The 16,402-nt window shown below is 41.8% G+C and overlaps 1 protein-coding gene across 1 annotated transcript in view; it reads right to left on the bottom strand.

Moving 5' to 3' along the window:
* LOC103251145 (CCR4-NOT transcription complex subunit 10) overlaps nucleotides 1-16,402 on the bottom strand; it is a 74,527-nt gene that overhangs the window by 47,059 nt on the left and 11,066 nt on the right. Inside the window, exons 2-4 of the mRNA XM_008049746.2 lie at nucleotides 9,089-9,183; nucleotides 8,137-8,298; nucleotides 3,628-3,778 (exon numbers count right to left, since the gene is read on the bottom strand). Of these exons, the coding sequence (XP_008047937.2) occupies nucleotides 3,628-3,778; nucleotides 8,137-8,298; nucleotides 9,089-9,183 (408 nt within the window). The remainder of the gene's footprint in view (nucleotides 1-3,627; nucleotides 3,779-8,136; nucleotides 8,299-9,088; nucleotides 9,184-16,402) is intronic.

Genomic DNA, 16,402 nt, shown 5'->3' with positions numbered 1-16,402 from the left:
CCACTCACCTCAGCCTCCCAAGGTGCGGGATTGCAGGCTGAGCCACCGAGCCCGGCTGAGGAGATTACTTTACCTGCCTGAAGGCAGAGGGGTGGACCAGAGGATCTCTTGAGGTTCCTAACTTAGGTCTATGACTCTATGAAACAGATTTCTAAGTCACAGAAAGGGAAAAAAGAAACAATCTGCTACAGAAGCAAAAGCAGCAAGGTGTGGATTGAGTATATCAGAAAACAGAGACTGCCAAAAGGAAACTAAAAAGAAAAGGCCTTCATTCAAATGAAGGAGAGCCTAACAAAGAGGGGAAATGTAACTTGGTGTGACAAAACTATCGTTCTTTCCTTTCAAAAAAGTAGATAAGAGGAAAAATGAAAGGAAAAGGTTGCTATAATCAAGACAGGAAATTTCAAAAGTCTTGAAAGAGAGGAATTTACTTAAAACTGAAATCAACACAGCTGGTGTGCAAAGGTCTCAGATCTCCAGGCCTCTCACTACACCTAAGGCTTCACTACCTGTTCTGCCCCAGCTACCTCTGACATCACTTTCTACTACTGTCCTCTCCTCAACAGCCTCTCTGCTGTTACTCTCACAGAACACTGCCAGTCAGGTCACCTCAGGTCTTCTGCATACAGCATTATCTGTGGCAGGAATGCATTCCTCCAAAAAAGTCACAAGACTCTTTTCTTTTCTTTTTTGAGTTGGAGTCTCACTCTGTCGCCCAGACTGGAGTGCAATGGCCACTCTGGCCACTGCAGCCTCGACCTGCTGGGTTCCGGCGATCCTTCCGCCTCAGCCTTCCGAGTAGCCAGAATTACAAGCATGTGCTACCACACCCGGCTGATTTTGTGACTCTTTTCTTCATTCGGGTATCTTTCAAATGCTGTCTCATTCCAGGCCTTGCTTGCTTACCTTATCTAAAACACCCCCAGTCAATCTCTATCCTCTTACCCAATCTTAGCTCTACTTCACAGCATTCAACTGCCTCACAATCTATAGTCAGCTCTCTGTATCTGTGGGTTCTGCGTCTGTGGACTCCAGCAACCTCAGACTGAAAACATTAAAAAAAAAAAAAAGATGGTTGTACCTGTACTGAGCATGTACAGACTTTCTAAAAGTATTATTCTCGGCCGGGCTTGGGAGGCCGAGGTGAGTGAATTGCCTGACCCCACGGGTTCGATACCCGCCCGGGCAACTTGGCAAGACCTCATCTCTACAATAAATCAAAAATTAGCTGGGTGTGGTAGCGTGTGCCTGTACTTCCAGCTACTTGGAAGGCTGAGGCGGAAGGATCGCCGGAGCCCAGCAGGTCGAGGCTGCGGTGGCCAGGAGCATGCCACTGCACTCCAGTCTGGGTGACAGAGTGAGACTCCAACTCAAAAATAAAATAAAATAAAAGTATTATTCTCTAAACAATGTAGAATAACGACTTTGTACATAGCATCTACATTGAATTAGATATTATAAGCAATCTAGAGACTATTTAAAGTACATGGGAAGACGTGCGTAGGTTATATGCAAATACTACATCATTTTATACAAGGGGTTTGAGCATCAGTAGACTTTAGTGTCCAACAGAGGGGTCCTAGAACCAATCCTCATGAATACTGAAGGACGACTGTATATTTACTGTGTTGCTTTCTTTCCTATTAGCATATAACCATAAGGGGGGAAAACAGTTTTTCTAGTTTGTTCATTTGTTCATTGCATTATCTTCAGATCTCAGAAGTGTCTGGCCCATAGTATTGGTCCACGCGTCCAATAAATATATGTTGCATAAACAACCTGAGTACTAAGAGTCTGACTCTGATATTCTGGAAAAGACAAAACTATAGAGAGAGTAAAAAGATCAGTGGTTTCAGGCACAGGAATAATGAATGAATGGGCAGAATACAGAATTTTCAAGACAGTGACAGACTCTGTATGACACTATGATAGATATAATTGTAAAACATCAAGAGTGACTCCTAGCTGTGAACTCTTTGTGATTATGATGTGTCAACGCAGCTTCACCAGCTGTAACGAACAAGCCACTCTGTTGGGGAACACTGCAATGGGGAAGGCTGCAGATATACAAGGCAGAGGGTCCCTTCCTCTTGATTTTGCTGTGAACCTAAAACTGTTCTAAAAAATAAAGTTTAAAAAAAAATCCCATTAACATTTTGAATTTAAAAGAGAGTAACTATGGAGAAAAAGACAAACATGAGACTCAAGTGGAATCTGCCTGCTTGTGGGCTGAAGCCAATGCCCTCTCTAACAACCACGCCTGGATACAGGTTTCCCTCTTGGCCCTTATCTTTCTTTTTTTTTTTTTTTTTGAGTTGGAGTCTCACTCTGTCGCCCAAACTGGAGTGCAGTGGCCGCTCCCAACCACCACAGCCTCGACCGGCTGGGCTCCGGCGATCCTTCCACCTCAGCCTTCCAAGTAGCTGAAACTACAGGCACGCACTACCATGCCCGGTTAATTTTTGATTTATTGTAGAGATGAGGTCTTGCCAAGTTGCCCAAGCGGGTCTTGAACCCATGGGCTCAGGCAATCCACTCACCTCAGCCTCCCAAAGGCGCGGGATTACAGGCTGAGCCACCGAGCCCGGCTTGCCCTTATCTTTATTATTAGTTAAGACAACAAAGTAGCCAACACGACAACTCTGAGATGACACACAAAAATTTCAGTAAGGCAACAGGCAAAAATTAAACACTTCACTTCCCCTAACATTCCAAAATGCTCCTTCCTTAATGTACTAAAGAAAGAAGAATCAGGTACCTAGGGTAATGTTTACATTTAAGCAGCAAGGAAAGCTCGATGTGGTGGCTCACACCTGCAGTCACAGCACTTTGGGAGGCTGAGGTGAGGGGATTGTCTGAGCCCACGAGTTCGAGACCAGCCTGGGCAACATGGCGAGACCTCATCTCTACAATAAATTTTTAAAAAATTAGCTGTGTGTGGTGGTGCACGCCAGTAGTTCCAGGTACTTGGAAGGCTGAGGTGGAAGGATCGCCTGAGACCAGCAGTTCGAGGCTATGATGGCTATGAGTATGCCACTGCACTCCAGCCTGGGTGACAGAGTGAGACTCTGACTAAAAAAAAAAAACAGCAAAGAAAACACAAAAATTAGTAAGCCTTTCCAACATTTTCCTAGTTATCTTCAAAATCTAGGAAGAAAGTGGTACTAAAAAAAAAAGCCTGGCTGGGCGTGGTGGCTCACGCCTGTAATTTCAGCACTTTGGAAGGTGGAGGACTGCCTGAGTGAGTCTAGGAGTTCGAAACCAGCCTGGGCAACATGGCAAAACCACATCTCTACAATAAGTCACAAAATTAGCTGAGCATGGTAGGGCGCACCTGTAGTTCCAGCTACCTGGAAGGCTGGGGCAGAACTGCCTGAGCCCAACAGGTCAAGTTGTGGTAGCCATGATTGTGGGCCTGGGTGACGGAGTGAGACTGAATCAAAAAAACCAAAAAAACATGGATTATACTGCTATCTCTTGTAATCATTAAGAAAAGCTGACATGGCTTTTCTTTTTTCTTTAAATACTGATATGCAATTCTCGGATTTAAGTTATCTAGATAAAAGTACCAGGGAATTTTGTAAGTATGAGAAGATAGAGAAGCTTCTGACTTAACAGATAACATACCAAAGGGTTCTATGAACTGATAAAGTTTTTCACCAACTGATATTGCTTCTGTATACTGTCGCAGATGATAAAGAATGACTGCTTGGTTATAGTACAACATGCTGTTTTCCACATCATCTAATCCATCCATTTCTTCAACAGCTGAGTGTACCTATAAAATGATCAACAGAGATTATATTTTAACATTAAGGAAATAAAGAGCAAAAGTGAAAAAATTCATACAAATGAACAGGAATACAGGCATTGTTATTCTGGATTTTTCCATACTTTCAACCGTACCTCTACATTCTAAGTACCCTATGTCTGTCTTATACTTAAAATTCTGTTAAGTAAAATGTTTTTTCTTTTTTTTTTGAGTTGGAGTCTCACTCTGTCACCCAGACTGGAGTGTAGTGGCCACTCCTGGCCACCGCAGCCTCGACCTGCTGGGCTCCGGCGATCCTTCCACCTCAGCCTTCCAAGTAGCTGAAACTACAGGCGCGCGCTACCACGCCCGGCTCACTTTGATTTTATTGTAGAGATGAGGTCTCGCCAGGTTGCCCAGGTGGGTCTCGAACCCATGGGCTCAGGCAATCCTCTCACCTCAGCCTCCCAAAGGCATGGGATTACAGGCTGAGCCACCAAGCCCGGCAAGTAAAATGTTTTGATGGAACATTATTAAGTTCCCAGCACGAGGCAGGGCTGTCATCTTCCTTGTCATTGTGAAGACATCTTTCCTGTTTTAACTGCCAGTATGGCTTCTGAGTGGGAGTACCACTTTCTAGTCTCATGAGCTCTAAGAAGCTATACTAAGAGGGGAAAACTCAAAATGACCTTTTCCATTAAAATGTTTTACAGTGTGCATAGTTTGATTTCATTTTGTAAAATCTAATGTAAGATTTATATAATAACAATAATAGCTAACTACATACCATGTGCTAGGCTTGCTATGTTTAATCTTTTAAGGGTTAATCCTTACCATACCTCTAGGACATAGATAATTTATTTCCACTTTATAAATAAGGAAGTCAGCACAGAAAGCTTAATTATCTTGTCCAAGGACACATGGCTAGGAACTTTACTTTTCAGGTTCTATTCCCATAATAAAGAATGGATTTTTTTAAAGTACTGAAAAACAACAATACAATATATCACACTTAACAGTTAAAAACAGCTTTTATGGGCTTTATTAGAACCCCAACATCTATAACTGATAGCAAAAGAAAAAAAAAGACGACACTTTGCATTTTAAAGTTAATGAATTTTTTTTTTTTTTTTTTTTGAGTTGGAGTCTCACTCTGTCGCCCAGACTGGAGTGCAGTGGCCGCTCCCAGCCACCGCAGCCTCGACCTGCTGTGCTCTGGCGATCCTTCCACCTCAGCCTTTCGAGTAGCCGGAATAACAGGCATGTGCTACCCTGCCCGGCTAATTTTTGATTTTTTTTTGTAGAGATGAGGTCTCGCCAAGTTGCCCAGGCGGGTCTCAAACCTGCAGGCTCAGGCAATACACTCACCTCAGCCTCCCAAAGGCGTGGGATTACAGGCTGAGCCACCGAGCCCGGCTAAGTTAATGAATTTTCACAGCCATTCCATATAACACATGAAAATAGAAGTCTACCTATATTAAAACTAACCTTTCTTTGCCACTATGAAGATTGCAATAAATTATTGTACAACACTAAGTAATTCTAAGACTGACATTTCCCTAAATAATGCAGTGTAACTTTGATATACAGTACATGAATTTGACAACCTTGGCTTGCCTAAAGGCAGGGAAACTGAAGGTTCATGGTACATAGTGATTTGTAATTTTTGTAACTGGACTTTGACAGACTTCAATCACCCATGCAGTGAAGCTTGGCATGGAGGTTCAAGAAAGGGGCCTTTAGATAAACCAAGGAGTTTGGGATTTAGCAAGCAGTCCTAGCTGATGACTTTATAATGTTCACTTATCAAGTCACTGTCTTCAAGTGATTAAAAACAGTCTATCTTATTTTATTTTGAATCAGTCTTACTCTGTCACCCAGGCTAGAGTGCAGTGGCACAATTACAGCTCACCACAGCCTTGAAATCCTGGGCTCAAGCAATCCTCCTGCCCCCGCCTCCCAAAGAGCTGAGACTATAGGTGTGTGCCACCATGCCAAGGTAATTTTTAAATTTTTTTGTAAAGACAGTGTCTTGATATAATGCCCAGGCTGGTCTGGAACTCCTGGCCTCAAACAATCCTCCTGTTTCGGCCTCCCAAAGTGCTAGGATTATAGGTGTGAGCCACCACGCTCATCCAAAAATAGTCTGTTTTAATAGAGAAAACTCAATTTCTAAAGAAAGGCAACTCTTCTTGTAGTATATAATGGAGAGAGAATGAGCTAAGAAAGAGTTAATTTTTAGCTGGAAAGGGGCCTTTAGATAAACTAAGGAGTTCTGAATTCAGCAATGGATCACTTACCACATGAATATCTTTGCCATATTTTCTATGATTCATCAAAATAATCTAGTAATTGTTCCAGCCAGGATAAAAACTACTTATTAAATGAGATAAAACATTAGTGAAAGTAGAAAAGGTTGAAAAGGTGTGGCATTGTGCCTAAGACATATGACTGCTAACAGAAGCATGATTTAAAGGACCCAAGAGTCACATGTACAAACCCTTCTAGGAAATTCAAGAGCTGAAAAATACTGAACAAACTTAACAAAGAATAAAAGTAAGTGAAAGGATTTCAAAAAGCAATTTTCTCAGCCAATCAGGAAGCTTGTAGGAGGCCCCTTACTCAAAAGAAGTTTTAAGGCTGAACTTATTTTCAAAGACCAAACAAATCTGTCCTGGAAGAAACTGTCTATGTGGTCATAGGGGCCATGTACTCGGTATCAGAAAACATCATCTTTCCTTTGATTCTGGAATTCCAGATAAAGTCATGGGTAATAATACTGGAGTAATGATGAAATGTGATGATGTATATACATTTATGAAGACTGAGGTGGTTACAAAAACAGGCTGAAGGTCAGAAGGTGTGGTTCAAATCCTGCTCTTCCCCTTACTAGCTGTATAAATTATTAGACTTTCTAAACCCTTTAAAACTGGGATAATAAGTATCTACCTCAAGAGCCGAATGTGAAGATTATGTGAGATAAAGCAATGAATATAGCATCTGGCATCAAGTCAATAAATATTGGCTATTCTTTTCATTTTTGTTGAAGAATTTTAGTGGGATTTAAAACTTACTTTACTCTTATAAAGAATTATGAAGAACCAGAAGGGATCACTTATTTGGCCACATTTTAGACGACGTTACACAGTACAGTGGCACAGACAGCTACAGGGCAAGGCCTCCAAAGGGTCTCAAGACTCCCCACAGCATTAAGCAGTAATTAAAAGTACAGGCTCTCAAGTCAGTAGAGCTGGGTTCATGTAGTTCTTACTACTTAAAAACTGTGTGTCTTTGGACAATTTACCCAGTTATCTGTGCGCTGGCTTTTCCAACTACAAAATACAAATTACAGCAGCTATTTTATAGGGCTACGGAGGATGAATGAGATGGTGCATACAAAGTATTCTTCAAGAGCTCTGTCACACACTGAGCACTCAATATCTGCCAGCTGATCCTATCATTACCATCACTGTTATCTGCCTTCTTGAACACAGCCCTGTGATGTAAGAAATGCTGTTATTAGGCAGGCACAGTGGCTCACACCTGTAATCCCAGCACTTTGGGAGACAGAGGCAAGAGGATTGTCTGAGCTCAGGGGTTTGAGACCAGTCTGGGCAACTTGGCGAGACCTGGTCTCTACAATCAAAAAAAAAAAAAAAAAAAAATTAGCCAGGTGTGGTAGCATGCGCCTGTGGCTTCAGCTACTTAGAAGGCTGAGGCGGAAGGATCACCTGAGCCCAGTAGATCGAGGCTATGGTGGTCAGAAGTATGTCACTGCACTTCAGCCTGGGCAACAGAGTGAGACTGCAATTCAAAAAAAAGAAAAAAAAAGAAATGCTGCTGTTAGGACCAATGATAAATTCAAGCCCCAAACCAGATATAAATCAGAATATCTATGTAATTATTCATCCAAAAGGCTACAACTTGACATTATTATTATTATTATTTTTTATAGTAGGAACGGCCTTTATTGGCTGCAGCAGGAAGTGGAAGAAATGGCACCTCCGGCTTCTGGGACAGCGTCTGTAGACTAAGTCGCTGTCCTCCAAAGGCGACATTGTTAATAAGCAGTTTTTTCAGTTATAATCATGATGTATTTCCACAGCTAATCATATTTATAAAGCCTGCTTTCTTTCTCAAAACTCCAAAGTTCATTCAAATTTCGTATATTAACAAGACTATTCTGTTCAAGTTAATTAAAAACCCAATTAAAGAGAAAAACATCACACAACATACCTTTCACTTACTGGAATAATATTTTCTACAAATAAAATTAATATCAACAAATGTTTCAGACAAGAAATCACATTTATTTTCCTTAACTATTTGTATTTCACAAATTAAAGAACAGACTTTTTTTATAGTTAAATTCATTTGTGTATCACCTGATTCTTCAGCTGGTTAAGTGTTTGTCTCAAATTATCTGTTGTTGTTTGGTTACTTTTAAAAAACTCAGCGACTGCTGTATTCAAAATGATTTTATAATCATCTTTGTTTATATCTTGTAGACAGGCAAGGTGTTGCAGACAGGCATCATAATTTCCAGACTAAAAAATAAAATAAAAAAACCACATACACACACACAGAGTTACATACCAGCTTTAAGAACAATACATCATTCTAAATACATTTCATTCATCTGTATCTTAAAAATTCTTTATGTTTCCTAATACTCAAACTCTGACATTGACACATATATCTATAGGACACATAGATAACTATGATAGATATATTGGTATATATGTCATAATGGTAGTAGAGTATAAATAGCTAAGGCTAGTCAAGAAATGTAATACTTCCAAGTTTTATTTTCTAGTAGATATACTTTGAGTTCTGCTTATATGTATAAAACCTCATTACCAAATCAGGTTCTCTCTCATGTTGTTTAATGTCAGAAAAATTAAAATCGTGACAATACACTTTTGGGGTTCCATTTTAAAGTACACTCAAGAAAAAGAATTCTTGACAAAGCCTGACATTTCTGGGAAAAATAAATAAATAAAAATAGAAACGGATTTGAGTAGAGTAGTGAAATGGAAAGACTGACTCACATAACTACAGCTCTAAATTTAAAAGACTCTAAAAACAATAGTGTGTGTGTTAAAACATATTTAAAAAACATAAAAACTTCAGAATGGCTGAAATTACACCCATTCCTTTCACTATATTCAGGTAAACTCTACAACATTTTTTTCTTTAGTTTAAAAGTAAACCTACTTTTCTCTAAACTTAACTCTTGAATTATTACAGAATAAAAATTATAAATTTAAAAATTCACTTTGAAAAGATTCATAAGAGTCCTACAACTTGAGCAGATTGAGAGAAGTCATTTCTTACTGTGAAAGCTTGGAAAGCACTGGTGGATAACTCCTTCTCTTGATCAGTGATCCCAGAGGGCTGACCTGTGCCTTCATGTTTCTCTGCTCCCTGATCTGCAAACACACAAGTTTTACAGTTCTTTAAAAATAAAAGATGTACAGTAGTCCCTCCTCATCCACAGTTCCACTTTCCACAGTTCTGGTGACTGAGGACAGCCATGGTTCAACAATTCTTTTTTTTTTTTTTGAGTTGGAGTCTCACTTTGTCCTGCAGGCTGGATGCAGTGGCATGCTCACAGCCACTACAGCCTCGATCTCCTGGGCTCAGGTCATCTTTCCACCTCCCTTCCAAGTAGCTGGAATTACAGATGTGTGCCACCATGTCCGGCTAACTTTTTTGATTTACTGTAGAGACGAGGTCTCACCATGTTGCCCAGGCTAGTCTCGAACCTGTGGGCTCAGGAAATCCTCTCGCCTCTGCCTCCCAAAGTGCTGGGATTACAGGCGTGAGCTGCCGTGCCTGGCTCCAACACTTTTTAAGTTGTAAACCGTGCACTGTTCTGAGTAACAAGATGAAATCTGGTGCCATCCCTCACTGTCCTGTTCTGTTCTACCTGGGATGTGAATCATTCCTTTGTCCATCTTTCTGTGCTGTATATAATACCCACCCGTTAGTCACTTAGTAGTCATCTTGGTTATCAGATCAACAGATCACAAGAAGGGTGAGTACAGTACAATAAGATATTTTGAGAAAGACCACATTCAGATAACTGCTATTATAGCATATTATTATAATTGTTCTATTTTATTGTTATTGTTGTTAATCTCTTACTGTGCTTAATTTACATACTTTATCCTAGGTATGTATGAATAGAAAAAAAAAAACATAATACAAGAGGGGACCCCCCAAAACCTGGACTTTATTTATAAAAAACTGTGGGCCAGGCACAGTGGCTCATACCTGTGACCCCAGCACTCTGAAAGGCCAAAGCAGGAGTATTGCTTGAGCCCAGGAGTTAGAGGCCAGCCTGGGCAACATAGTGAAACTTTGACTTTACAAAATACAAAAAAATTGGCTGGGGCATGGTGGCGTGCACCTGTAGTCTCAGTTATTCAGGATGCTGAGGTGGAAGGATCACTTCAGCCCAGGAGGTAGAGGCTGCCGGGAGCTATAATCGTGATCATGCCACTGCACTCCAGTCTGGGTGACAGAGTGAGACTCTGACTCAAAAAAGTTGTGTATTTTTTTTTTTTTGAGTTGGAGTCTCACCTTGTTGCCCAGGCTGGAGTGCAATGGCATACTCATGGCTACCACAGCCTCAACCTGCTGGGCTCAGGCGATCTTTCAGCCTCAGTCTTTCAAGTAGCTGGTACTACAGGTGTGCATTACCATGCCCAGCTAATTTTTTTATTATAGAGATGAGGTCTCGCTGAGTTTCCCAAGCTGGTCTCGAACCTGTGGGCTCAGGCAATCCTCTCACCTCGGCCTGTGGGCTCAGGCAATCCTCTCACCTCGGCCTCCCACCTCACCATGTTGCCTGGGCTAGTCTCGAACCCGCGGGCTCAGACAATCCTCTCACCTTGGCCTCCCAAATGCTGGGATTATAGGCGTGAGTCACCGTACCCGGCCTATTCTTACATGTTTAAACTTCAGTTATCTTCAAAGTACACTCCGTTTGATGCAAGACACCTTCAAAATACTTTCTCCACTGCTCGAAATAGTTTTTGAGCTTGTCAATTTTGTGCCTTCTAGTGTTTCTGTCATTTTTTGTATCACCTCTTGAGCATCAGCACATTTCCCTTTGAGGACATTTTTCATTCAGGAAACAACAACAAAAAGCCACCTGAGCAAGATCAGGTGAATGGGAAGGGTGGGGCACAGGGGTCATGCCATTTTTGGCCAAAAACTGCTGAACACTCAGCACTGTGTGCACAGGTGTGTTGTCACGGTGGAAGAAACAGTCAACTGTTTGCCACAACTCAAGATGTTTCTTCCGTAAATCATGACGCAATCTTCTCAAAGCTTGCAAATAAAAACTTTGGTTGACCGTTTGATCTAGAAGAACAAATTCTGAGTGCACTACAAGGGCCCACCTTCAAAAACAAACAAACAAACATACAGATAATTCCGGGGTTTTGGGGTACCCCCTCATATATAGGTTCAGTACTATCTGAGGTTTCAAGCATCCACTGACAGAGAACTCAGACTGTATCCACTGAGGATAAAGACAGACTCCTGCACAGTGAATTTGTCCCTAGTTTTCTTTTTGTCCTCTTCCTAATAAAGTTGCCAAAGTTAGGGCTCCCTCTACAATGACTAGTTAGTATTATAAGCAAGAAGTCACTCCTCTGAAAACTTGATGTGTTTCCCTTGGCATGGTGAAACACATGAAAACCTACCCACTTAAATAAGGACTACTAAATCATTAAGCTCTTTGAGATCATTAAGCTCTAATGATCAGGGTATTCGAGTCGAGAATGCTATGCTCTTTTATTTTTATTTTAGAGTCAGAGTCTCACTGTTGCCCAGGCTGGAGTGCAGTAGCACGCTCACGGCTACCGTAACCTTGACTTGCTAGGTTCAGGCGATCCTTCCACTTCAGACTTCCAAGCAGCTGGAACTACAGGCATACATACACCACTGCACCTGGCTAATTCTTTTGATTTACTGTAGAGACAAGGTCTTGCCAAGCTGCCCAGGCTGGTCTTGAACCTTCTCACTTACACCTCCCTAAGTGCTGCGATTACAGGCTTGAGCCTCTACGTCCGGTGCTGTGCTCTTTTAAAAATACAGTGACTCAGTCTGTAATCCTAGCACTTTGGTAGGCCAAGGTGAGTGGACTGCCTGAGCCTGCAGATTCAAGACCTGCCTGGGTCACTTAGCAAGATCTCGTCTCTACAATAAATAAAAAATTAGCCGGGCGTGGTAGCATGCACCTATAGTTCCAGCTACTTAGAAGGCTGAGGCGGTAGGATTGCTAGAGTCCAGCAGGTCAACGCTGAGGTGGCCGTGACTGTGCCACTGTACTCCAGCCTGGGCGACAGAGTGAGATTCCAACTCAAAAAAAAAAAACAAAAAAAAAACCAGTATTGGTCTGCCACCAGCAATACACAGAGTTCCACATATTCACAACACTATGCTAGGTCCTGGAGATACATGACCATCATAGATACACCTATGTATGAGCTTTATGATCTAGTTGGAAAGCAGTAATATTTAATAACCAGAAAATTTTATTTATTTATTTATTTATTTATTTTTGAGTTGGAGTCTCACTCTGTTGCCCAGACTGGAGTGCAGTGGCCGCTTCCGGCCACTGCAGCCTCGACCTGCTGGGCTCCGGCGATCCTTCCGCCTCAGCCCTCTAAGTAGCTGGAACTACAGGCGCGCGCTGCCACGCCCGGCTAGTTTTTTGATTTATTGTAGAGATGAGGTCTCGTCAAGTTGCCCAGGCAGGTCTCGAACTCGCGGGCTCAGGCAATCCACTCACCTTGGCCTCCCAAAGTGCTGGGATTACAGGCTGAACCACCGAACCCGGCCAGAAAATTTTATTAATAAGGGCTCACACTTAATTTTCAGGCAAAGAATGTTTTGATAGGCTTAAACATACAAAAGCTAAATGACTAGTATGTTTATTTAAAAGCCAGGTGCGGTGGCTCACACCTGTAATTCCAGCACTTTGGGAGGCTAAGGTGAATGAGACCAGCCTAGGTAACTTGGTGAGACCTCATCTCTACAATAAATCAAAAAATTAGCTGGGCGTGGTGGTATGTTCCCGTAGTTTTAGCTACTCGGGAGACTGAAGCATGAGGATTGCCTAAGCCCAGCAGGGGGAGGCTGCAGTAGCCATGATTGTGCTACTGCACTCCATCCTGGCGACAGAGTTAAAGTCTGACTCAAAAAAAAGAAAAAAGTTTCCTTAACATGATTAAATGTCTATATAAATACTAAGTAAAGTTTAATAATCTGTTTAGCCAGGAAAACTCCTAACCCCTGTAATATACTATTTTTAAAATCAGGGCTAAGAACTGTGGCTCACGCCTGTAATCCCAGTACTTTAGGAGGTTGAGGGTGGGAGGATCACTTGAAGCCAGGAGTTGGAGATCAGTCTGGGCAACATAGTGAGATTTCATCTACAAAAAATAAAAAAATTAGCCAGGAGTGATGGCATGCACCTGTAGTCCTAGCTACTCATGAGGCCAAGGTGGAAGGATTTTGCATGAGCCCAGAAGGTCGAGGCTACATTGAGCTGTGATCAGGCCACTGCACTCCAACTTGGGAAACAAGAGTGAGACCTCAACTCAAAAAATAAATAAAATTATGTATTTGTAAAATTTGAAAATAGAATTCCAAAATAAAGGTAAAACTTTCAGGTGAACCAAATCTAAAACTCTACTCAAAACAAAAGTATTAAAGTATAATGCTTTTAAGTGCTCTGACAAATGCTTCAGTACTTTTTATAATTCTCTAAAGAAGAGTGATCATCACTCCCAGCATTTTTGAGCACAATGCAGCTAAATTATGTAACTTCTTGTTCACAATGGATCTTTCTAGATTAAGCCTAGCCTTTATATTGTGGTAGATGAATTTTCAGAAGGAAAGGATTTGTAGAAACTTTTCATCCATTTTCTTCCCCTTGGGATCTGGAGTCTTGATATAAGATGAATCATAGGAACGTAATTTGCTAAATCATATTCTTTGGAGACAGCCCAATAGTTATAGTTCTCACAAACTTAAAACTTTCATCTGTAAACTACATACTAGTGGCTTAAAAACATAACTAGAACAATTTAAAACATAGTTCCTATTTTTTTTTTTTTTTTTTGAGTTGGAGTCTCACTCTGTCGTCCAGACTGGAGTGCAGTGGCCGCTCCCGGCCACCGCAGCCTCAACCCACTGGGCTCCGGCGATCCTTCCGCCTCGGCTTTCCGAGTAGCCGGAATTACAGGGGCGCGCTACCACGCCCGGCTGATTTTTTTTTTTTTTAATTTATTGTAGAGATGACGTCTCGCTGCCCAGGCGGGTCTCGAACCCGCAGGCTCAGGTAATCCACTCACCTCAGCCTCCCAAAGGCGCGGGATTACAGGCTGAGCCACTGAGCCCGGCTAGCATTTGTTATTATTGTAGCATCTAATCCATGTGAATGGGGCTGAGAGATTTTTAAAAATAATATAAAATAAAGGGCTTAACATTTTTTTATGGTCTCTTGATATATTAGATGTATGTTTAACAGCTCTATAGGTGCAGTTATTTGGAAGTATATATTATTTTATTTTTTATCTTAATTTTTATTTTTGAGTTGGAGTCTCACTCTGTTGTGCAGATTATAATACATAATAATACATATATGTATTATTATAGTAAAGTAGGTTAGAGAAAAAAGGCTATTAAGAAAACCATAAAGAGGAGAAAATCTATTTACTATTAAGTGGAAGCAGATCATCACAGAGGTCTCCATTCTCATCATCTTCACACAGAATAGGCTGAGGAGGAAGAGGAACAGGAGGGGCTGGTCTTACTGCCCACGGGTGGCAGAAGTGGAAGATGTGGAAGAAGCTGGAGAGGAGGCAGTAGCAGCAGGCACATCTGGTCTAACTTTGCAGAAACACATTATAACTTCTGCTGACTCTTCTGCTTTTTTATTTCCCTAAAAATGCTTCTGTGCAGCACCAATCCTTCCACTGTTTGTTTTAGTTTCAGTGCCTATATCACAGAAGGGTCCAAGTCATAAAAGAAGAGTAGCCTTGAATACTCAGAATCCTTTCACCAGAGTGTCTAACGTCCATTTCTTTTCTGGAACTGCTTTTTCCATGTCTTCTGCCTTGTCGTCAGGCACTGGTTAGGAAGCACTCATCTCCATCAAGATGTCTTCTGTAAATTCCCCTGGAATAGGGTCTATTAACCCTTGAATTTCTCCAAAATCCACAGCCTGAGCCCTTCACCACTCCCCCCCTTTTCCTGCCATATCTACAATCTGTTTCATGATTTCCTTGATTGGCTGTGTCATAAATCCAGTGAAGTCAGGCACAACATCTGGATACAATTTATGGCTTTCACAGTTTTTTTTTTTTTTGAGTCAGAATCTCACTCTGCTGCCCAGGTTAGAGTGCAATAGCATGCTCACGGCCACCATAGTCTCGACTGGCTGGGCTCTGGTGATTCGCTTCAGTTTTCCAAGTAGCTGGAACTACAGGTACGCACCACCACGCCCAGCTAATTTTTGATTTATTGTAGAGATGAAGTCTTGCCATGTTGCCCAGGCTGGTCTTAAACCTGTGAGCTCAGGCAATCCTCTCACCTTGGCCTCCCAAAGTGCTGGGATTATAGGCGTGAGCCACCATGTCTAGCTATAGCTTTTTCTACAATGATAGTATCTTCATCGGTGTAATCCTCCGAGACTTTCATGATGTCCTTGCTGAGAGGGTTCTCTTCCATAGCATCAGCAATTCTTTTTTTTTTTTTGAGTTGGAGTCTTACTCAGTTGCCCAGACTGGAGTGCAGTGGCACACTCCCGGCCACTGTAGCCTCGACCTGCTGGAATTACAGGCACACGCCATCATGTCCAGCTAATTTTTGATTTATTGTAGAGATGAGGTCTCGTCAAGTTGCCCAGGCGGGTCTCCAACCCTCTGGCTCAGGCAATTCACTCACCTCAGCCTCCCAAAGCACGGGATTACAGGTTGAGCCATCAAGCCTGACCGGCAATTTTTTTCTTAGAGTATGGTGTATAATGAGCCTGAAAGGTCTTTATGACCCCCTAATCTGGAAACTGAATTAGAGACATTGTATTTGATAACAAGTAGTCCACTTTTGATATCTTCTATGTTGAATTTGGGGTTCTGGGTGGCCATGGGCACTGTCCAGTATCAAAAAACTTTAATAGGCAGTTCATTCTAGCAAGGTAATTTCTTTTTTTTTTTTTCTTTTATTTTTTGAGTTGGAGTCTCACTCTGTCACCCAGACTGGAGTGCAGTGACCGCTTCCAGCCACTGCAGCCTCGACCTGCTGGGCTCCGGTGATCCTTCCACCTCACCCTTCCAAGTAGCTGGAATTACAGGCATGTGCTACCACACCTGGCTAATTTTTGATTTACTGTAGAGATGAGGTCTCGCCAAGTTGCCCAGGCGGGTCTCAAACCCGCGGGCTCGGGCAATCCACTCACCTCAGCCTCCCAAAGGCACGGGATTACAGGCTGAGCCACTGAGCCTGGCCTGTAATTTCTTGAACAAAGCAACAGGGCAGTCAATCCAGAAAAAGGGTGCTTGTTGTCCAGGACTTCCTGGCAGCTGATGTTTATCTTTTTCCTTTTTTTTTTTTTTTTTTTTTTAAAGA

Source organism: Carlito syrichta, unplaced genomic scaffold (genome assembly GCF_000164805.1).
Source record: "Carlito syrichta isolate Samal-C Ts95f unplaced genomic scaffold, Tarsius_syrichta-2.0.1 Scaffold136414, whole genome shotgun sequence".
NCBI classification, from domain to species: domain Eukaryota; kingdom Metazoa; phylum Chordata; class Mammalia; order Primates; family Tarsiidae; genus Carlito; species Carlito syrichta.
This window is presented reverse-complemented; position numbering and strand designations above follow the sequence as displayed.